General features: G+C 38.2%; 2 protein-coding genes across 5 annotated transcripts in view; one reads left to right on the top strand and one right to left on the bottom strand.

Annotated features, from left to right (window-relative positions):
- LOC136713371 (neurocalcin-delta) overlaps positions 1-7067 on the top strand; it is a 90984-nt gene extending 83917 nt beyond the window's left edge. Inside the window, exons 5-6 of one of the 2 annotated variants that reach the window (XM_066690400.1) lie at positions 637-755; positions 4921-6598. In XM_066690400.1, coding sequence (XP_066546497.1) covers positions 637-734 — 98 coding nt within the window. In that variant the 3' untranslated portion in view covers positions 735-755; positions 4921-6598. Of the gene's footprint in view, positions 1-636 lie in introns of both variants that reach the window. The other variant, XM_066690401.1, reaches the window with a different exon arrangement.
- A 1699-nt stretch (positions 7068-8766) lies between these two features.
- grhl2b (grainyhead-like transcription factor 2b) overlaps positions 8767-24383 on the bottom strand; it is a 36420-nt gene continuing 20803 nt past the window's right edge. For 2 of the 3 annotated variants that reach the window (XM_066690564.1, XM_066690562.1), the window contains exons 9-16: positions 19943-20101; positions 15449-15536; positions 15014-15156; positions 13978-14015; positions 13355-13446; positions 12857-12942; positions 12462-12526; positions 8767-11900 (exon numbers count right to left, since the gene is read on the bottom strand). In XM_066690564.1, the coding sequence (XP_066546661.1) occupies positions 11786-11900; positions 12462-12526; positions 12857-12942; positions 13355-13446; positions 13978-14015; positions 15014-15156; positions 15449-15536; positions 19943-20101 (786 nt within the window). In that variant the 3' untranslated portion in view covers positions 8767-11785. The remainder of the gene's footprint in view (positions 11901-12461; positions 12527-12856; positions 12943-13354; positions 13447-13977; positions 14016-15013; positions 15157-15448; positions 15537-19942; positions 20102-24383) is intronic. The other variant, XM_066690563.1, reaches the window with a different exon arrangement.

Below are 24383 nucleotides of genomic sequence, written 5' to 3'. Positions count from 1 at the left end.
GTATAAAAGACACCTGGGAGCCAGAAATCTTGCTGATTGATAGGGGATCAAATACTTATTTCCCTCATTAACATGCAAATCAATGTATAACTTTTTTGAAATGCGTTTTTCTGGATTTTTTTGTTGTTATTCTGTCTCTCACGGTTAAAATACACCTACCATTAAAATTATAGACTGATCATTTCTTTGTCAGTGGGCAAACGTACAAAATCAGCAGGGGATCAAATACTTTTTTCCCTCACTGTATGTATATGTGTATATATATATATATATATTTTTATATATAGTTTACAGTGACAAAGTGATAATTTTTTTTTTGTGCTTAAAAAAAAAAGAATGTATTAAGTAACCATAGAAACTGATAGGTAATAAGGATTTATTATTTCAGTTGTCCAGGACACTGGCTTCATGATGCATGTGTCATTTCTTGAGCCAGACCACAAAATGCCCTGTTGACTAAAAGTACTGCATGAATAGAAAATATGTACACTGACTGCGCAACATCAATTGAGAGATCTCGGACATGTTTTAAAGAGAAGATTGCTTAAGTTTTACACCAGGGGGGTGGGGTTTTAATTTTTAATTATTAATGCTCATGGAAAAGGTTCTTGACGCCACATGTTTCTGTTCCTCCAGGCAAGTTGTCACTGGAGGAGTTCATCAGAGGAGCCAAGAGCGACCCATCCATAGTGCGCCTGCTGCAGTGTGACCCCAGCAGTGCCGGACAGTTCTAAGCACGGGGCAAAAGATGGATTGTAATTAATTTTTTCTGTTGTTGTTTTTATTTTAATTTTTGTATCTTTTGGCAAAACCATCATTAATGGTGACGTTGCCTCTGTACGGCTTTATAGGACCGTCTCCTGGGACACTGGTCCGCTGGTTCATCGTGTCCTTGTGGGAGCCTGACAGCAGTGGTTTGGTTTCTCTGCACAGTGTATATACACAGAAATGAAGGGCTGTGATTTACAACCATAGTGTTAGATTGAGTGTTTATACCAAGAAAGGGGGTGGCAGATAGTAATACTTATCTGGTTCTCAAGAAATTAAAACTTGCACAGTAAGTTTGAGTAAAGAAAGCACACTTCATTCCCTTTATATATATATATATATATATATATATATATATATAACAAATATATATAAGAAACCCCATTTCAGAATACTTACAGTGACGGGAATGGTGTGTCCAGCTGTTCAGGACAGGTTTTGCTCTTAGTGTCTGGACATGGACTCCAGACACCATTTATTTTGCATGGGGGGGATTAGTAAAAAATTAAGAACTATAGAATATGTTTTAACTGACTGCCTTTACAGTAAATATATTTCTGTAAGCATGCATTGTGTTTAATTAGCTGCAGTAAGTTTAGCTTTTTTATCTTGATTCATTTTGGGCTTTGTAGATAATGTATGGTCAGGTTAGGTTTTTTTGGTTTGTTTCTCTTTTTTCTTTTTTTTTCTTTTTTCTTTTTTTTGTTCTTACTATTATCAGCGCTGTTTCGTATCTGTAGCTCTTGTGGCTACATGTACAACAGTGTAAGAACCTGCTCTTTCCGCCTGTAACTTGCTGACGAATGAGACACCGATTCTCTTTTCAGGAGATGTTTTTGGTGTGAAACCCACATACAGTAGAGCTTGAGAAGGAGGTTCCTGTTGACTTCTGAAGGAAAGTCATACCAAGTTTCGTGAGTTTAAGAAAGGATTAAAAAATAATTTAGTTTCCGTTCCGATGTAGAATTTACACATTTGGATTGGAATATTCTGAAAACTGAAATACACGTTATGAATTTGTAAGCTGGAGACCAGGTGGTGAGTTATTGTATAGATTCACATAAGTTAGCAGTGTTAGACATTTTCTGCATCTGATGTTGTTGAAGACAGACAGTAGAGAAAAGTACTTTTGATCGCACATTATTCACTTGCAGTAGTCCTGTACCTCATTCGGGAACGCCCATGCCTTGTATAATGCTTGCTGGACATAAAGGAGGCCGCGGTGGTCACAAAAGAGCATTCTCTTCCACAGTCTCTTCTTTGCTGCATGTTAAATGTCTGATTTATTTTTGTAAACTACTGTGCATGGCATGGTGGATGGATTATAGCTTCCTGAGTCTTCAGGGTATCTCTTAAAGTTATTTTTAATACAAGTATTGAAAATATATACTGTTTGGTTATCTGTTGTATTTGTGTTCATAAACGTCAGTAACTACTGTGCAGTAAAGTCATTCTACACTAACGATATCAAACTACGGGAACAGCATACAAATACTGTAGGTAGTGGGTAAAGCATAAACTGTGTATTAAATCAGAGGTTTTCCACCCTGGTGCCAGGGGATTACTGAATCTTCTGTTTTGAAGTGGCTGGACCCAGGTGAAATGGTCACCTTCTCTTTATTATGGGTGTGTGAGAGATTTCCCACCTGTATCTGTACACTGAAGTACACCAACCCAGGTTATCTGCCCACTTTATGATTATAGTTATGATTTTACATGGTTAGAAACTGGGCTGACCAGGAGGTTAAAGGTGTTAAGTTGAGGACAGACTGAACTGTGCACTGTGTGCTAAATTGTTTACATTGGGACTGAGCAAATGAAACAATCAAAATATACACACACATTGATATATAAGAAAGGAAACCATTTAATTGTTTAATTAAAAGATTCCTTAAGCCTAAGTAAGGCATAAATTAAGTTAAATTCAAAACAACAAGAGACAGTGGTCATGTGGGCACAGGGCTGAAAATCCCTGATATGGGTACAACAGTACTGTGAATAAATGAATGAAACGAAGGTTAGAAAAGAGGACAATCCTTCACAGAGCTGTGGGAAAAGATCAAACTAGCTTATTCTGACTTATTCTGACTCTAGTGATGTTTCCAGTGATGTTTTCTGTGAACATAAAGTACCACTGGAGGCTCACAGGCTGTGATCATTAACACTGGGAATAACCACACTGCCCTGACCTTGTTATCGCCAGCTGCAGACAAAACTGTGACATGACAGTGCTCCTCCAGGAAGAGAGGAGGCACATAAAGCATGCAATTCAAAGTAGTGTTTCACAGAAAATGAAGCTTTGGCTTTGATTAGTGGCAGAAAAGTAGAACTAAAGGTAATTAAAGTGCTAACTAACATCAAAATTGCTCACACTGTAGGTAGCTTAGTTTCAAGTCGGTCTCAACAACGGTACATTGTGTTTCAAACGTAGTAAAACTGGTGGGATCACTGTGAAACTGGCAGCACAGAGGCCTAAAGCTATAGAGGGATAGAGTAATGTGGTAGAAAGCATGTATAAAGTAGATTAGAGTGGGGGAGACATGGAGAACTCCAAAAATTATTGTACTGATGTCTTCAAGAATGATCTTAAAATGAACATCTAAGATAAGAGCATGTTTGTTTGTTTTTGTTATTTTTATTTGCTTTATTTTGCAGCCTAGCCTGTAAAAAAACTAAAAAGTTTAGGTACCAATGCAGGGAGTGTAAATTTCATTTTTATTTGATTCTCATTTGCTGTATTTCTGGTTTACTGATAATTAGCCAAAGTGCACTTACCATGCGAGCATAGAATTACCCCTGTCATGGTGCACAACCCTCCTGAATCGTCCTCTCAAGGTAATACAATAGAAACAAATAGATGGGTGTAGCAAAGTGGTTTTATAGCAAAGACATGCAAGACTGGCCAAAAAAATTGCCATAAGCAGGGAGAAAGGCATCCAAATTATTGATTGTGAACATTATTTGCACTTTTGACTTGGTAAACATGTATGTGTTGCCACCCATTTTATTCAGGTTGTTCAGGGGTTTTCTTGAAAGCCTTTTGTCTGTGATCAATCACAATGTGGCAGGAGCTCCAGTATGCTTCTGGTACATGGATTTGTGTGACACAAGTAAAACAATGGTATTAACAGTAATAATAATGACTATTATTATTATTATAACAGTCAGAATACTGCCACAAATGATTCTGAATATTGTTTTGAAGTTAAATCAAAGAAAGGGTAATTGAATAATGTTTTCCTCTTTAGATAATTGCTTACACCTTGTGTTCTACTAAACAGTGCTTTGTTGTTTGGTTAGCTGCTGTAGTATTTGTACCCCCTAGAATTAGTATTTCCTTCTGTGTAAATTGAGTTGTGTTGTTTATGGTACTAATTGTCATTGTTTTGAATGGCATGCCCCAACCAGACTGTTATAGTTTTTGTATGTAACCTGTGTAATATACAAAGGAACTTACTGCACACTGCTAAAAATGTTTTCATGGTAAACCCATTCAGATATACATGGATATATGTATACTCTTATTCTTGGAAAATTGTGAATTACAAGTTCAATGTAGTGCAGCTACTGCCAAGGGGAAATTAAGCATTTGCACCAGGAGGAGTACAGCTCCGTTTTTTTTTTTTGTATTCTTGTCTGCATCTATATAGTCCAATTAAATTCTGAGGCATATCTGTGGGAAATGGCAAACAAAATCGAATTTTACATTTTGTTTGTTTAGCCTGACAGCTTATTATTTTTTTTAATTTGTATTATTTCGGAGGAACACGAATACAGTGTTGCTTGGCTGTTGTCATTTATTTTGTCTAACTCTTTATTTTCCAAGTCATCCATCAATTATATTATTTAACAACTAATGTCAATATTAGTCACATTAAAAGTCTGAACAATTACAGATAAAAATCCCAAAACTACCAATATGTGTATTCAGACCATTAAATCAACCAAAATCATTTTCTGTCTAGGCAACACTATTTCTTGAAGGCTGTTACAGGTTAAATGGTGACTCTTTGAAGTTTTAATTTCAACACTGAATTAGGTTATCAGCCCGATTCCAAAAAAGCTAGTAAACTGTGAAATGAGTCCTTGTGTCTTTTCCCCATGCTCCCTGAAATTAGTTTTAACGGTCTATTTCCATATTCTTATTTTCAGTGCTTGTTTGGGTTAGCTTCCAGGACTGTGTTGGGTTTTTACCACTTCTCTGGAGGGAACTGATGAAGAGACTTCAAACAAGCATTGAAGACAAGGAGATGGAGGGAGAAGGGTACCTTTCTGTACCTGGTACTCGCTGCAAAATAAATCCTTTCAAACTAAACTAAAAGTAGAGATGAGCAGTTTAAAATACATATATATACTGATTATACTTTTTTACTTTTACTTTGAGATCGTTTTACAGTTAATTTGCTGTGTTGCAGTCAGTGCAGTACAGTAATTATAACACCTACCAGCCCATCTACACATGCAAATATGTGTGTGTTTTTGTATGCTTAGTGTGTGTGTGTGTGTGTGTGTGTGTGTGTGTATGTACATGCACACATGTATCTATGCGTGTCTGAGTGCATGGAAAGTGTGAGTGGGAGAAATATATATAGAGGGATAGATGTATAGATATATTCTTATACTTGTATATTTGGTTGTGGTATAATATTAATACCCACATTGAAGGTAATTCATTTTAAGGATTTAATATTAATTACCGGTGTTGGTAACCTTTATTTTAATTGACCACAGACTTGATATATATGGTTATATCCACTAAATGTTTAGGTAAATATATAAGAAAACAGTGGACCATGCATTTCACTATGCTTATTCGTTGGTAAACCTAGTGAGCATTAGTCTTAAAAGAAGAAATACCCCTTTTGTGAAGACCACATTAACCCTTACTGCATCATTTCATTTTACACCACCATTTGCACATTTGCGTATCACACAGGTTGCATGAAGTGTTACCAGCAATGAATCTGTGTGTAGCTTGTCTGCTTTATATACTGTGCTTTTTAAAAGGGTTAGAATAGTGCTATTGTGAGGTCTAAAGTTCTATTTAATTCAGCTTATTTGCCATTGAGTTAAACAAAATAGCACCAAAAAACAAAACAGAAAAAAATCTATCAAGATACAAAGGTTTCATTTTGATTTGTCTTTTAATAAAACACAATGATGCTATTGTTAGAAAAGTGCTTATTTAATCTGTGCTGATATCACAAGGGGGGTGGTGGGGGGACTGTTGCAGTACGAATGCCATATCTGTGCGCTTGGTGGCACTGTGATCGTAAACCAGAGGTGGGCTGGCATGTTTTGAACAGCACATGTGTTTGTCAAGATGGAACATTTTCAGATTTATTTTTTATTTTTTTTTAAAGTTTTTAGTTTCATCTTTGGTCATGAAAATAATGTATGTTTTTGTTTAAATGCATATACCATATACATACTGTATATTTGTGTGTTTTCTATGTGTGTCGGGGGGTATTTTAATATTTTTGCAAAGAGGGATTAGTCTTTAAGGTTCAGGAATGACGAAAGTGCTTGAATTCAACATAAAGAAAAAGACGAGTGTAATCTGAGCCAAGGAAATCCCAGTGGGTGTCCCTAAAGTTTGTTCTTCACAGTTAATCTTGTTAAGGAAGTGTTAAAAGAGACTCTTAGACTTGTCAGGAAAGCAGAGATTTCACCCCCTTCTTTTCACCTTGATGGTAAACAAACGTGTAACTGAAACACACGGGCCAAGGCCTGGTTGTGTCTGGTACTGCTACACAGTTGGACGATAGGGAATGAATGTTTTAAATAACTACAGTTTTCTAACAATGAGTAAAAAAAAAAAAAAAGACAATGGAAACACATGACAAATACTGCAACAACTATTACCATTTGTATGCTTTTTGCAAATAAGGTATGAGGCATAATATTTCTGTATTACACACAATAGCATCACGTGGTCAAGTGCCAAATATACAAAACCAGTATTGTATAAATTTATACTTGTACAATTGTTATCTGTCGAACAAAATGTTTGTAATTGTTACATTTTGTAGATTTTGTATGGTTATCTGTTTCTTGTGACTGTAGTTTTTAAACATAGGATTATTATTTTTTTTTGTTATCTTATAAACCAACATTTAAATCTGGAGAAAAAAAAAAAGAAATCTGCTTCCTGTGTGTTTTATGTCTCCTGCTATGATCAATGGTACTGTATCTTTACGACTGACTGAGAGACGGACAATTAGTATAATGGGTGCTCTTTGTTATGGGGGGGGGGACATGCCAAAAACTGTCATTAAAGATGCTGCACCACAACAACATCTGCTTGTCAGCACATTTTCTTAAAATCATTGTACAATGAATGCGTCAGCACCCCCACTCTGGTACCTTTTGTCTACTATGATACCACTGCTTATAACCAGACATAATCTACAAAGTGAAAAGTCAGGCAGGTACATTTTTGGGGGGGCAAGGGAATTGAAAAATTGTCTGATTCTTGTGTGTATGTATTCTCTGCTAGAAACAACAGAAAGCTGAGGCCAATCTGACTCATTGCAGAGAAAATTGCTGCAGTGTTGGGTCTAGTGAAGAAAGTGGTAACCCAGGAGACGGGAAATGGCATGAAGTATGGCAACATAGGGAGGCAATGTGAACTCGGTAAAGCACACAGATGTGTAGTAAACCATGATACACCAAACGTATGGCAAACCTCAGTACATGCATGGGAAAACCAAGAAGGTATTGTGCACATTTACTGGTAACCTTCCCTGAGTTGAGATGTTTCCTGATGTTAAATAAGGATGCCAAATAAAGGCACCACCCAAGAATTGTATACACAGAAGTCTTTATTCATGGTAAGGTTGGTCTTCCTGCATAAAATTCCATTCCACTCCATCTGTTTCAAGGAATCAGGATGATCCTTCTGATGTTTTCCCCAGACACTAGTGCTGTAGCAGCAATGCATCTTGGGTACATGCCATCCCTCAAATCCATGCCGGTGAGCACATCTTTCCCATGTACATAAAAGGGTCTGCTTTTGATTTCAGTCAAGAGGAAAGGGGCGATGGGGAACATCAGCAAAAATAATGGTGTGAGCCTCAGAGGGCAGGTTTTTTTTTTTCCACAAATTATATGAAAATGATGAGGCTTATGGTTCAACAGTGGGGGCAACAACCCCTTTTGCTTCAGATTAAACTGCTTGGGAATTCAGTAAACTGAACAATAATCAAAAATATATAATTTTATAGGAATTCCATTTGTTGCAGACAATGAGTTTCCAGTATCGCTCTTACAAAGATCTACTGCAGAAACCGCATTGCTGAAATACTTGACAAGTAATCAAAGTCAGCAAATTTGGTTAGAAGGCTAGATCTCAAGCAAATTTGCTGATGGAATAAAGTTAGTCTCTGCCCAGAGAGTTTGCAATGGGGAGTCAGTGTCTTGTACAGTGAAAGACAGATTTCTTGGGGGGACAAGAGTGGAAGCACAGAGGACACTGACACACGGACTACAGATGGCTTGTTTCAAAGTTCAAGTTCAAGCAAACTAAATTATGCTGTTTGTAGTTTAAAATTAGATTTTTTTTTCTTTTTTAAATACTAAAATAATAAACATTTCAACACAGAAGTGCAAAACCAGCTAACATTTAGCCTCATGTACTCTAGTTGCAGTGTAGTGCAGCTGAAATAAAATACTTATGTTGTATTGATAACTGCATTCATAACCTTTGCACTTCTCAGTTCACTAGTCCATGGAAATAGAGTTGCTTTCCGGAAAGAGCTGGAGGTCTACACGAGTTACTGTTAATGATAAGACTGCACCACCCATTTGGTTTGTAGTTATTTATTTTCTCATTAAAAAAAATATGTACAAAATATAGATTTTTTTTAATTACAAAAACAACAACAGAACCAATGGCCCTTCAACACAAATATAAACAAGTGCCTGGCCCAACTCCCTCACTAAAAACACCTTCTAAAGCAGTTGGCACAGATTGTCTAAATTGGCAGCAGATTGATATTTACACCTTTTTTTTTTTTTTTCCATACATGCTTTTCTTAATGCAGCACAGTATATTAACTCTAGTGCCTCTTTATTTTATTATTTTTTGACATGTGGTAAATTTTAATATATCCCTCTGGTTTCCTTTGTTTACTTCGAACTTTTCAAATGGCAGTTTGAGGACAGGGAACATATTACAACCTGCAGGGATTGCGCTCATAATTTCACAGTACCCACAGGCCTTGCTGCTTTTTGGGGTTTTGTTTTTCAAAAACAGAAAAAACCTGGATGGAAGTAGAAGGCTGGGGAACAATGGAGACATACTATACCTAAACAATATTAAGGAAAGTAATATTGCTACATGACACACAAAATGGCACAGGAATCTCAAAGCAAAATGAACAATATTCACCTGGTACTAATGGGTTGATTTCCTGACTGCCACAGTAGATGATCCTAATTTCATCCACAATGTCCATGTGTTTGTTTTAATGGTTATTTTGTGATTTAAAATATGCACAATAATTATGTATCTTCTTTGCTGTTGCAGTTCTGTGCCACTCAATGCTACTGATCCCTTCAATTAAACTAAAAATAAAACTTTAAATGATAACATTCTGGTAAAAAAAAAATCTATGTTAAATCATTTTGATGTTAGAATGGCAGCTCCATTAATTAACCCAGTAGTAATACAGACTTTTAACTAATTTCATCAACAACTTTCACAGCTTTCACTGTACAGCAATAAAATAAAATATCCACAACTGCAGTTAAAAGCACACTTTAGATAAACCTCATCCCGTGCACTATATCTATGGCTGTAAATGTGCAAAACATTGCATATATTATTGCACATTGGCATTAACATTCGTACAAATGATTTTACTAGAGCATGTTTACTGATCAAACCCAAAATATAGTGTTAGGCTCAAAGGCTTCATTTTGCTAGGTTTGAAGCTCATTCGAGGTATTAGACCAAAAAAGAGTTTAAAATAAGGTTTCATAACTTTGCTGTGTGACAATGTAAGGACTGCCCGCCACATTGATCATCTTTAGCCAATGAAAGTTCCAAATTCATACACATTTATAAATAATTAAAGAGCATTTACATCTAGCTAGTGCTGTGAGTCATTGGCACAGGCATACACATACAAAACATATATATTTAGGGATGTTAGAATAGAGGGATGGTTCTTAGGATTGGTTTTCTTTAGATGTATGCAGTTATAGTCTTGATTGCACAAATGGCTTCTACCATTAGTTAGATATTGTTAGGCTGCATTAGATTTGTGAGTTCTGAGGTCTGAAAAGTAAAAAGGCAGTGTGAACAATACTATATTCAAATGTAGAGGAATAAAACAGCAACATTAGGATGAGAACTGACTGAAGCGGTGACATCTTGCGGTTTTCACAAATAATCACTGTAACGGTCTAATTTTGTAAATGACTTTTGGATGCCTTTAAGAGGTTTGTTTGTTTGGGTGGATGGTTGGAATCAGGTAGAAGGGCAATCACACTTTTTCTCAATTTTAACTGTGCCTCATTCATTACCAACGACTAGGAATCTAGTGTGGACTGCTGGGATTTTTCTTAAGGGCTTCTGAGCAGGTACTGGAGGAAGGATTTCTTGTTCAACCAGTGCACAGTAGTGCAATATTGGTTATGTTATTACATTCATTTATTTTTTCTCCACATATGCTGGATATATTTGCACCACAATGCTTTCACCATTCCTGCCCCGTAGCCACTGAGATAAGTAGGATACTCAAGGACAGACTGCTTCTGCACATTGACCATAGAACCAGCGACCTTAATACACTTTGTGACAAAACCAAAGTGAAAAATAAAATGCAATCAATAAATAAATTAAGTAAATTCATAAGAAAATTAAAATGTACAAATAAAATGACTATGGACCCACAGGGATGCAGCTCAAGTGAGATCAATGGTTTACAATTACTCTTCCAGGAAGGAGAATTAAACCTAGCGTTGTTTAGATGACAGCAGTTTACTTTGTCAAGACTGGAATGTAAAAAATACAATTAAAAACTGTAAACAAAGTTAATAATTGCGTTACAATCTGCAGCAACAGTTCATTAAATGTGCCTTTAAAAAGGTTTCCTATGAAAGAGGACCAAGCTTATGAATCAGCCAACAGGATGATCCTAATTTAACAACACAGTATATGGATTTAAAAATATCTGGAAGTAAACTCCGTGTACAGTATATGTCAGTGTTGTCAATGCTATTTTCACAAATTTGTTAGCTTTTTTCTAAGAGAACCAGAGGTTGCAAACGTTATACACGTCCAAACAGATGTACTAAGAAGATGACAGGAGTCGCGGCCTCATCGTAGAGAACTTTAGGATTCCAAGTATTCATTGGCTTAGATGTGTGCAGAAGCCCAGCTTGTCCTCAGTGAAGGGGCTGTTTCCTCTGTATGAGTCAGCAAACACAGAGAGGATATGCCTATTCTTCCCCCAACACATTATCTGGGTCAGAAGTCCTTGATGATCAAACGAGGTTCAGAGAGAGGTGGCCTCTTCCCTTCTTTCTCTGCGTGTCCTGCAGTTATGGCACAGCTCACCTGTTGTGCCGCCCCCAGGCAGGCTGCAGCGCTAAGAGACTTGGCATGATTTGTTTTTTCCACTTATCTGTATGATGCTTTCACAGCCAGTTACATAGAATGCTACTGCATAAAAAAATATGCAGTGTATCCGTAACCTCAGATGCCACCCCCCTTAAAAAACAAAAAAAACAATTCCATCTCTCAAAGGGCCTAAAGGACAGGAAGACTGTTACTCCCCTTCTAAATGGACAGCTTCTCTTCTCATACTTACATATTAGGCATATATACATAAATATATACATCCGCAATGGTTGACCTGGCTGAGAAAACGAATATTTACAGAAGGGGTCCATTCCTTTGAGAGAGTCTCCACCCTGCTGTGGTAAACAACGCTGTGGTCTCTATAGGACAGGTTTCAGCACTGTGGCCCCTAACCTCTTCCTGGGAGGCCGGCACACATCCAGTCTATTAGATTTCTGTCAGTGTGACTTTGTAGGCATCGGCAAAGTTGTCAATATTAAGGATGAAAGTGTCTTCGTTGGAATAGTGCTCAATGATGTTGTCATCCATGTTGACCAGAATGCTGCGAGGGAGGGGGAAAAGAGTCATATTATGCTGTCGGTTTCTTCCAGGAAAAAAAAAAAAAAAGTCAGTATTTACATTTAAACCATATAACATCAGTTCCTTAAATCTACTGATGATATACTATACCAATCACAGCAATACTAGCTAAGACAATTCATTTAATCTTCTGACAGTTCTGCAGCAACATTCAGTAAATCATTTCAGAAAGTCCTTTTTAATCTGTGTAATCTTTCCACACAAATTACCAACTCCACTTTAAATGATTGTGACAACATGGTACATATTGAACTATACATAATATATAAACAATAATCTAAAAGGGTTTAGCTGTTGATTCAAACCCTCCGTTTTCTTTTCAGGCTTGGCTGGGGACAACATATTTCAATGAAACAAAAAGGGTGATAGGAATAGGTGCTAATTTTCAACAGGACACATTTCTAAATTAATCTTCCCATGACACGCTTTATAATAACTCCATTGCATCTTCCTTTTCCCCATGAGCATCAACCTTTTCATCTAGGTCATATATAAAAATTGACGCCTTTGACAAGATTCTTACCCTTTTTTACTCTTCTTGTAGATCTTAGCCATCTTCTCTATGGGGATGCCGTATTTTTCCGATATCTACGGAAACACAGGCAAACACTGTAAAGAAGCTTTTAATCGAACTGCCTGAAGAGCGATCACCTAGGGAATGTTTGCAGCAGACTTTAATAGTAAGTAAGCATAAGCAGAGACGACAAGAGTCATCTGAATGACAATCATTGTTGGGTGGCAAACTTGCGCAGTCACAGCAACATTAAACCCAGTGTACCTCAAACAAGGCCTTTGAAGAAAATGTAATGTCAAAAAAATCTAACTCTGCTCACAAAATGAAACATAATTCTCCTCATCTACTGTCAAAACATACTTGTTGATGGGTGTGGAAACTGTCAGTACTATTAATATACTTACTGCATCCATAAGACCCTTTAAGGTTGGTGACTTGAGCATGAGAGCATCAAACACCTCATCCGATTCCTTCCGTACATAGAGAAGAACTGAGGAGACAAGAGGAGACGCTGGCAGTCAGGTTGAGAGCAGCTTATAATTAATCATAGTGCCACTAGTTATGTAGAGAAAACAAATGATCCCTTCTCACAGACTGGACAAATATAAGTCATTGTACACAGGAAAAAACAACACTGATAATATCAGGCCATTTAACAACTTTTAGGACTATTAGGATGTTGACCACCCATACATACTTTTACTTTTCTTTTACAAAAAGGGTTGCATCTCTTAATATCATACTGAGCTTAAATATAGGTCTTGGTTTGGAATCGGAGAAAATGATCTTTCACTGCACAGAATACAAGACACATGAAAATCTTGAGGTGGGGCACTTTTCAGGATTTTGTTTGATTTCAATCCGAATGTCCCACTAGAAATACAAATAACATAACTGTTCACCTCTCTTGTGCACTTCTTCTTTGACTTGCTTGGGCGGGGGAGGACAGTAGTCATCTTCAGTTGGTCTGAACATCCTCTTCACCAACACACTACTGGACAAGACAACAAAACAAAACACCATCATAAATCAAGCTTCTTCTGAGAGGACTCTGATCACAATACAACAGAAGATGCACTGTATATACTATACATCTTGGTGTCTATCTTAGTGACTGTGATGTCCCTGGTGGTCTGTGACATGGAATACACTGAAATGGTTCATGCTAAACTAATGTCAATGTTTAATTTGGGATTCAAGGCAATCAAGACAGAACACAGGAGACATTTCTTCAAAAAAGAGAGTTGTCACAATCTGGAACAAACTCCCAGGCAATGTGGTGAAACCCAACAATTTGGGAACATTAAAAAATAGACTAGATAGGATCCTTGGATCACTTAGTTATTAATGGACACCAAACGAGCACGATGGGTTGAAGGGCCTCCTCACTTTTGTAAACTTTATGTTCTTATAAATACAAACTAAACTGAAAACAACAACTTTTCTTTCAGAGAAGCCTATGCTGTGTTTTTGTTCTCTTGTGATAATCCCCTGACAAGTAAATTAATATTTTACTCAACCTTACCCATCTCTCTCCACCTCCTCTGTGTTGAAAGCAAAGACCTGCAATGTGAGGGGGTGGGGGAAACAAACTTGGATTACCAATCAGCTACATACAGCAACTACAGAATCAGGAGGAGTGAGCAACATTTCGGCACACGGTTTTGATTTCAATGGCCTAACAGCACTTACCATTGTTCTAATAATGTGAGCTGACAAATTCGATAATGGGATAATACGGGCTTTGTCCTTGGACCTTGGCCAATCTGCCTATTAAATGGCCACAGGTCCTTTTAACGTGTACCAGAATACCAGAGAAATTCTCATTAGGAAAATAACCGAGCGGTGGCATTTAGTCAGCGGCTGCATATTTTCAAAAATGTCATTGATCACCTGACAAGGCTTTCTTTTCATCAATCCTAAATGAGGCTGGCACAATTGGGCAATTAGCATGTGGTTTAATGTCAATGCGTGCCACTGAGAGAAACAAGAATTCATTTCTTGTCCGACATACAGGATCAGACAACAACTGTTACTCTGCTTCTCCCTGCCCCTGTAAATCACTGCAAAATCTGCCTGCATTTCTCGTAGCACGCAGTCCTCCCATGCAGAGTCTCGGTGCTTACCACAAATTTGCAGTCTGCTAATGCACTGGAGAAAGGAGACCTTATTCTGAATAAAAGGTCCTACCTATTGTGTAGGAAAAGGAAGCCCATGTTATATAGACTTATTTGTGTAGCCAAAAAATTTTTTTTTTTCTTTTCAGTCATTACGATTCTATTAAAAGACTGCATTTGAAAAAATAGAAAAGCAGGAAACATTCCCGCTTTTCATATTTGTATTTCTCATTCCAAATTCCAGTATTACCATTCCTATCCCACATCTGTAGAGACATTTCTATCTGTACAATTCAAAGGTACACGACCAATCAAATCCAAGACGTGCTTTGTGCTAAAACTGTGTGGACAGGCTGAAACACTGTATTCCAAAACAAGCTGTCGCACTGACAATAACCACGCATGGTCCTTTCCTCTTTCACCACAGACGTTTTGTATTCTCACCTGCCCTGTCCTCTGCAGGTTCCCAAAGTGAACATCAGGAATGAAGAGAACTGGCTGAGAGTCCAGGTCCGTCATGGTTTTGAAGTAGGTAGTGTCAGCCTTCCTCTGCAAGGGCAACGCAGACAGGTTGCCGTCTTTTGCTACTGGTGGACACAATGATTTCAGAGAGAGTGAGAGAGAATAATTAAAAATAAATTATCGTTGCAAAAAATTGTCTGTAAAGACCCTTGAAAGCCGTTTTCTTCCTCATTGTTACCAATCCAATTGACTATACCCCTCCCACCTATACTTATCTCCCTTCCTAAGACAGTCACCATTTTTGTTTTGTCAGCTCATGGCATCAGTTACAAATACATATGCCTTTAGAAACATGAAAGGGTACAGGGCCGTTTGCTGCCCACGTGCACGAGTGGAACTCCTCAGAGAGACACTGACCATTGTTACACTGGCTTGCAGTTGCCTGGCCTTTCGTCTTCTTGCGGTTCTGTTTTCTTTCTTCGTCACGGATTTTTCTCTCTGCTCCCTGTAGGCCAAATCAACAGGGAACCATCAGCAGGAAAAGCATACACAGAAGATGTGTATCACTCTACACTGATGTAACCATTGTCATTGTGTTGGACAAGAGTCTCATGGAAAAGAAAGAAAATAAATAAATGATAATGATCCAAGCGTAGGACAATGTTGAATCTAGTTCAGGCTCGGTTTCGTACATTCTTCAAGAGGGGTCTCTGTGGGGAAAGAAGTGGTCTCAGTGGCCAGTGTATGAGCACTTATGTTACCTATGGTCTAATACAACTAGCTCATGACCCATAATTCACTGAGATGTGGAATATCAAGGTGGGTGAAAGCTGGGGCAAGTGTGCCGGTATTTGTTAAGCAGTATTTAGAATGTTGTCCTTGGTTGGCGGAAACCACGAATATCCTTAGACCGGTGGTTCTCAAAAGGACCAGGACTAAGAACCACTGTGCCTTGTGAAAGTATTCAGCCCCCTTGGTGTTTTTCCTATTTTGTTATATTACAACCTGTAATTTAAATGGATTTTTATTTGTATTTCATGTAATGGACATACACAACATAGTCAAAATTGGTGATGTGAAATAAAAAAAATAACTTGTTTTAAAAAATTATAATTAAACAACGAAAAAGTGGTGCGTGCATATGTATTCACCCCCTTTGCTATGAAGATCCTAAATAAGATCTGGTGCAACCAAGTCCACCTGTGTGCAATCTAAGTGTCACATGATCTCAGTATATACACTCACCTAAAGGATTATTAGGAACACCTGTTCAATTTCTCATTAATGCAATTATCTAACCAACCAATCACATGGCAGTTGCTTCAATGCATTTAGGGGTGTGGTCCTGGTCAAGACAATCTCCTGAACTCCAAACTGAATGTCTGAATGGGAAAGAAAGGTGATTTAAGCAATTTTGAGCGTGGCATGGTTGTTGGTGCCAGACGGGCCGGTCTGAGTATTTCACAATCTGCTCAGTTACTGGGATTTTCACGCACAACCATTTCTAGGGTTTACAAAGAATGGTGTGAAAAGGGAAAAACATCCAGTATGCGGCAGTCCTGTGGGCGAAAATGCCTTGTTGATGCTAGAGGTCAGAGGAGAATGGGCCGACTGATTCAAGCTGATAGAAGAGCAACTTTGACTGAAATAACCACTCGTTACAACCGAGGTATGCAGCAAAGCATTTGTGAAGCCACAACACGTACAACCTTGAGGCGGATGGGCTACAACAGCAGAAGACCCCACCGGGTACCACTCATCTCCACTACAAATAGGAAAAAGAGGCTACAATTTGCACAAGCTCACCAAAATTGGACAGTTGAAGACTGGAAAAATGTTGCCTGGTCTGATGAGTCTCGATTTCTGTTGAGACATTCAGATGGTAAAGTCAGAATTTGGCGTAAACAGAATGAGAACATGGATCCATCATGCCTTGTTACCACTGTGCAGGCTGGTGGTGGTGGTGTAATGGTGTGGGGGATGTTTTCTTGGCACACTTTAGGCCCCTTAGTGCCAATTGGGCATCGTTTAAATGCCACGGCCTACCTGAGCATTGTTTCTGACCATGTCCATCCCTTTATGACCACCATGTACCCATCCTCTGATGGCTACTTCCAGCAGGATAATGCACCATGTCACAAAGGTCCAATCATTTCAAATTGGTTTCTTGAACATGACAATGAGTTCACTGTACTAAACTGGCCCCCACAGTCACCAGATCTGAACCCAATAGAGCATCTTTGGGATGTGGTGGAACGGGAGCTTCGTGCCCTGGATGTGCATCCCACAAATCTCCATCAACTGCAAGATGCTATCCTATCAATATGGGCCAACATTTCTAAAGAATGCTTTCAGCACCTTGTTGAATCAATGCCACGTAGAATTAAGGCAGTTCTGAAGGCGAAAGGGGGTCAAACACAGTATTAGTATGGTGTTCCTAATAATCCTTTAGGTGAGTGTATATATACCTGTCCTGAAAAGCCCCAGAGTCTGCAACACCACCAAGGACCTAGGAGCTCTCCAAACAGGTCAGGGACAAAGTTGTGGAGAAGTACAGATCAGGTTTGGGTTATGAAAAAATGTTCAAAGTTTCGGATATGAGCACGGAGCACCATTAAATCCATTATTAAAAAATTGAAAGAATATGGCACCACAACAAACCTGCCAAGAGAGGGCCGCCCACCAAAACTCACGGGCCAGGCAAGGAGGACATTAATCAGAGAGGCAACAAAGAGATCAAAGGATAACCCTGAAGTAGCTGCAAAACTCCACAGTGGAGATTGGAGTATCTGTCCATAGGACCACTTTAAGCCGTACACTCCACAGAGCTGGGCTTTATGGAAGAGTGGCCAGAAAAAAGCCATTGCTTAAATAAAAAAATAAGCAAACACATTTGCTGTTCACCAAAGGCATGTGGGAGACTCCCCAAACATATGGAAAAAGGTTCTCTGGTCAGAGTTAGCTTTTGGCCATTAAGGACAATGCTATGTCTGCCGCAAACCCAACACTTCTCATCACCCCGAGACTACCATCCTGCTGTGGAGATGTTTTTCCATCAGCAAGGACGGGGAAACTGGTCAGAATTGAAGGAATGATGGATGGAGCTAAATACAGGGAAATTCTTGAGGGAAACCTGTTTCAGTCTTCCAGAGATTTGAGACTGGGATGGAGGTTCACCTTCCAGCAGGACAATGAACCTAAGCATACTGCTAAAGCAACATTCGAGTGGTTTAAGGGGAAATATTTAAATGTCTTGTAATGCCCTAGTCAAAGCCCAGACGTCAATCCAATTGAGAATCTGTGGTATGACTTAAAGATTGCTGTACACAAGTGGAACCTATCCAGTTGGAGCAGTTTTGCCTTGAAGAATGGGTAAAAATCCCAGTGGCTAGATGTGCTAAGCTTATAGAGACGTACCCCAAGAGACTTGCACCTGTAATTTCTGCAAAAGGTGACAAAGTATTGATTTTGGGGGGGTGAATATTTATGCACCCTCACGTTTTCTGTTTTTTTCTTGTCTTATTTCTTGTTTGTTTCACAATAAAAAAATATTTTGCATTTTCAAAGTGGTAGGCATGTTGTGTAAATCAAATGATACAAACCCCCATTTTAATTCCAGATTGTAAGGCAACAAAAAATGCCAAGGGGGTTGAATACTTTCACAAGGCACTGTACGTCAACTTTACAGCGAGTCTCAAAACAGCCACAAGGGGGAACTAATGGGCTGCCATGAACCTACCCCTCACTCAAGGCCGGTTATGCCAGTTAGTAAATGCCCTGGAACTGAGCATTAAATGCTCCATACTCTAATTCCAGTCCACTAATGAAGACTTTCATACACAATCCACTGTTTAATGGGTTTAAAGACATACATAACCTGGGGCTTGTGTTCCACCCTATACATATACTGAACCAGACACTATGCAGCAAAAGGGAAAGAGTACTGCAAAGCAATCAAAATATATCATGGGCATTTTAACATTAATATGCTGTATGTATTACTGTGTCAAATCAAAATCGTGTCAAATTTAAAACAAATTCTGCACAAAATGTCAAGTGTCAGCAAATGTTTTGATTCTAAACACTTTGAAATCCATTCCTCAACAAGAGAGTACCGGAGATCTGGCAAATCTCAAGTAATTTATTTGAAAACTTTCTTCTGAATCTTTCAATTTCCTTCTCTGCCCTTAAAGTAGATTTTGATAACACAAACACAGAACACCAATTCATTTTCCAAATTGTTTTTATACAAAGCACGTTTGGCAAACCTTGGGAGATTTACTTTATTTTAAAATGTCAATTAAGGTGGGTAACACTAAAACCGTTGTTCAGTTTTAAAACGGAAACATTTCAGTGAACTTCTATCACACAAATATTTTGTAAAATTCAAATTCAATACGAAACAAAAATCACTGATCCAGGATTAATCAATTGTTTGAAGCCACAAAAGACTGATCCACTAAAAAAACAAAACATGTGCATCACTGAAAACTTTACAAGAACTAATCTTCATCCTGCGAGGTTTCAATGTAATCCCCTCATCAGAAGATTATTTAAAGTTGAGACACTGAGATTAAAACCTTTGATGGAACTTGAAGAGCACTGACTGCAGTGTCAACCCTATTAGCATTACCTACCCCACAGCTCTGATCATGCAGAGGTGAGGAATCGGCAATTAACTAAGTGCACCGTGGAACTGTGTTCATCTACTGCTTGACACTGTAGGTGGTGCATCCTTATGAAGAAAAAAAAGGTTGCCAATAAAAGACTGCATCATCACCAACAGGCTTTGTCTGGCCTACCCATGGGCTTCTCCAAGGCAAAAAGCATCCCTGTTAGATGCTGTGAATGTTCCCTCAGCAGCAGTGGGTGGATTCCTGGTCCTCTGAGAGGCTGCCCTCTGGGACTCACCTTGTCACAGAAGACCTTGATCTGGGAGTAGGCCCGGTGGATGGGTTTGTTGCTGCGGTTGTTGTAGCTGTACGTGTCGATTTGGATCATCAGTGGCAGCCCCTTCACTCCCTTCTGAGACGAGAAGTCTGTGCTCAGGCAGTTCACTGTAATGAAAATCTGGGTGGGAAGCACAGGGAAGGGTATTGGTATCTCTGGTATTTGATGAGGTTTTATTTGATTCCATTCCCTTTGTGTAGTGTGTATTTATTTGTTTGCCCCCTGCAAGTAATATGGTCTGTAAATTTAAAAGCACTGTACCATGTACCGTGTTTCTTTCTTCACTTTAAAAATAAATGTGCACAATGAATAGAGTGCTGGCTGTGAACAGGTCTTATGTGGACACCAAGATTTCTCTCATTTAAAATTTTCTCCATCTTGCCTGTCACTTCTCTTTTGCAAAGCATCTGGGTGCTACAGGAAAGAAATACATAAATAAATTCAACATCTTCTGCTACCGGTGAAAAGAAAAGGCGAGGCCAAGGATGTATACCTGATGCGCCCTTTAATCATCACATCGTTTTTCATGTGGCATTTTCACTTGGAAGAATATATTGAATAAGCTGGCACATATGTATATACAAAAAAAAAGAATTAACCTAAGAAATAAAACAGACCCTACGTGAAAGGAAAATGACTTCGGTGAAATCCAGCCAGGGTGTGCTGAACTGTATGTAAAGTAAGGTTTATTGGAACCAAGTTAAATCTAGCCTAAATAATACAAATTGCCATATCAACTCTAGTCTTTAAATTGTTTCAAAGGAAGGAGGGCTTGAGTCTGGACACAGAGTGGGCAAGGTCATTCACTTCTTTAGGACACACCCCAGGTTACTGAAGTGCATCACCTGCCTGATCCCAGTAGGGATAGTTCCAGACGACTCCCTTGGATTTATTTACTGTGCTGTATAAAACAGTAAGCTCCAGGAATGAGCTTCCATCAGTTAACAAGCTAATGCCTCACAAACTGCGATTTACAATGTAATGCTTTGAAGTATGGCATGGAGGGGGGCTGTTTTTATCGACTCCAGGGCAAGAACTATTATACCAGAGCTTACATCTAAGGCCATAATCAACTTGTGCACACAGAGAACTAGAGTTAGAAAAGTTCAGGAACACCAGTTTGGACTACAAATTACATACTTCAATTAAATCAAGAAACCTGGACATGGGTTTAAAAAAGAACCAGAGCAATGTTTAATTCAAAACATGTCAAAGACAGACAAAAATTCACGTTGCAAAGTATAGGTCTCTGAGCAGTCCAACCAGCCCCCCACCACCACCGATTACATTTCAAAGGGCCCTGGAGCAAAAAAGAGCGATTGAAACCTCAGTGTCTGATGGGCGCAACTATCTGCAGGACAAGCTCCGGCTTAAACACTTCCCTTGATGCATTTTTGGTTCCACCACACCTGTGCAGCTAAGTGGGAGACTAAATTAGAAAACTCGTTCTCTGGTACCTCCTTGAGAAAAACTGCTCAAAATGAATAAAGTCCAGCACCACACAGCAACTGCCACAGGAGGAAACTGTCTCTCTGTGTGTAGGGTATATCTACCTAAATGTCTGATTTGGGTAATTTGAAGACCACCACAAAGCTGCTTCTCACAAATTCCTCATCAGGATGAAATCTGACAGCAGAGGAGGTTAAAAATGTTAAAAAACAAAAATGTAAATAGCGTTTTTTCTTTTGGTCTAGAGATTTTCTATCCTCCCATCCACATTCTTTGGCTGCTCCCTACTACTCATGTAACTTTGGAAAGTTCTGGCAATGCATAAAATAGCATGAAAGGTATTACCCCTTTAATCTGTGGGCTGTGCTCCATGTCTACTTACCTATTCCTTTTAAACCATTTAATTGTTGTTAGACATGTTAAGTACTCAAAGGAGCATATGCTGCATTATGTAAACAACTAGAAAAGGCTCAGATATGATCAGGAGTATAATGGCCTTAAAAGGTTACCTTACCTTTTTTTTTTTTTTTAAACAAAGGATCCAGAGTAATTACAACTGCAGTCTTATTCATCTTAGCACATAACCACTCGTTTTACCATTTCTGATTGGTGTTAGAAAGGAAGGAGCCAGCAATTAGGTGTGGCATTCTTTTTATCTCTTGTCACATGCCTACAGGTCACTGCACAGATCTGCACCAACACATCCCTTAAAATACCCTACAAACACTCAGCAATGGACTGCAGGGGTGCACCTTTAAAACTGGAAAAGGATCCAAATAAGGGTTGTCAAAAAATGTATTTCAACACCACGAAAACAAAAATATCCAGACAAGACTTGTGTTTGTTTTGGTTTTTTATATATAAAGGGTTTCTATAAAACTATTTTTTATTTATTTTAACCTGAAACAGAAGCAGCATGTTTTCAGTGTCATTGGTTGTTGGGCTGTTTACATCAGGAACACACTAAAGTAAAAGCATCAGTAAGAACAATGGCACAACTGAAATAGATTGAAAGATAAGAATAGCAGATTAGTTCAGGCAGTTAAAAAAAAAAAAAGGAGAACTACAATAAATAAATAAATGGTCTGCTGCTCAAACAGCCTTTGCATGGGAGTTTCATTTATGAATTGTAATGTTATGGGCCATGGGATATTACCTAGATGCATTGACAGACCAAAAACAAAACAAAAAACACAAATCAATTCCCTGCATGAAAGTATTAGTATTTTTAAGCAGTATTGTTTTCTCCCTTTCAAATATGAATTATTCCTCCCAACATGGAATTCCCAATTTCAGCCCAGAATTACACTCAACAAATAAAGGAGGAAAGAGTCTTCAGTGACTTTCCCTCCATCTCTCCATGTAACCATGGATACTCAACCCATACTTGCAAACAGGGAAATACTAACTAAAGCAAAGCAATGCACACTGGGCCTGCAGACTTTATTAAAACCTCTTTTTCAAAGATTGAACTCGATTCTTTACACCAGGCTCAGGGGGTGGTGAAGGACAGGTGTGTATAATATAGGCATCCATATTAATTAACACTACTGTATTACTAATAAACAAAGAGTGGTAATCGCAGTATCAGAGCAGAGCATTTTCTCGTCATGTGTCAAACGGTAGCATTCAAACATATTCTATTTGGGCATTAAACTCTCCTTGCAAACTTTACCAGTTCAAGCCAATAGTATTCTTGCATTATGCTGCCATCAGACCAGTCATCTTGTTTTTTAAATAAAACTTCCTGCTTTCTGGTAAAAGTGGGCAGACAACAAAGAGATTGAAAAAAAAAAAAAAAAAAAACAACAGCAAAGGTTACTTCCAACCAGAGAAATATTTTCCCACCAAATAAGAAAGCAGTAACTTCAAGTTTGAACTTGTTCGTCACCCCAGATTATTTTATTGCCCATGGCAAAAATAACGTTCTTCAGCCATTGCAGCATGTAAGGTACACCACGTTCTGTGTGTTGTAAGAAACAACATGGCATTTGCTTTCCTTTAAACCATCACAAATATATAAAACAGTGGAGCATGCCAAGCCCTATCGGACTATCACAAAGGCATCCATATTAATTAACACTAGTGTATTACCAATAAACAAAGAGTGGAAATGTAATGGCAGTGAATGGCCCATTTTTGTTTTATTTATTTTATTTTTTTAAGTATCCTGAGAGTGACTTTTACCGTTGAAACTGTACTGTGGACAAACAAAATACCCAGCAGGAAAAAAGAGATTGCTAAAAACACAGCCTAAGTGAAGCATTCATCTCACACATTTTAGACGAGGTTAATGCGACAGTAGAGGTTGCCTAGCAACAGGTGCGCTACAAAAAACAACTTGACGTAACCCCCTGACAGTCACGACCAATTTCAAACACTTAAAAATAATGTACTTTCTTGAACATCTTGCAACGTTTTTTTTTTAATATTGGTTTCCATTTGGAGTTTCTAAGGATTCTTAACAAGAGAATATTCCAATATATTTGGATGCTGGATATTTTAAGCAGCTACCTAATTACTGAGCTGATTAACCTGTTAACCTGGCAATATTAAAGATGTTGAAGCATGTTGTAATTGAGTACTGCAAAGGAAACAATTAAGATTTTCTTTTTCAGAGCTCAATTAATATTATTTTTGAGAATAAACATGAATTCCTTTACAAACTATATATACAGTATATACTGTGCTTTATTAATAGTTACATTATCTTAGAATACATATTCCATATTATTCCAAGATCAGTTTTGTTTGATTTATATATGCAAAAGGGTGTGCGTCTCTGCATGGTGGTACTTCAAAATTGTTTTGCAGCAATGGACAGAAGACATTACAAATGCAGACTTTCAGAAGTCTAATTCTTGTATGCAAATGGACTTTTTTGGTATAATGTCCCCATCACCTTCAGTAATTATACGTATAATAATGATAAAGTAGTGGCACAGTGTTTTGG

This window comes from Amia ocellicauda, chromosome 18 (assembly GCF_036373705.1).
Source record: "Amia ocellicauda isolate fAmiCal2 chromosome 18, fAmiCal2.hap1, whole genome shotgun sequence".
Lineage (NCBI taxonomy): Eukaryota > Metazoa > Chordata > Actinopteri > Amiiformes > Amiidae > Amia > Amia ocellicauda.
This window is presented reverse-complemented; position numbering and strand designations above follow the sequence as displayed.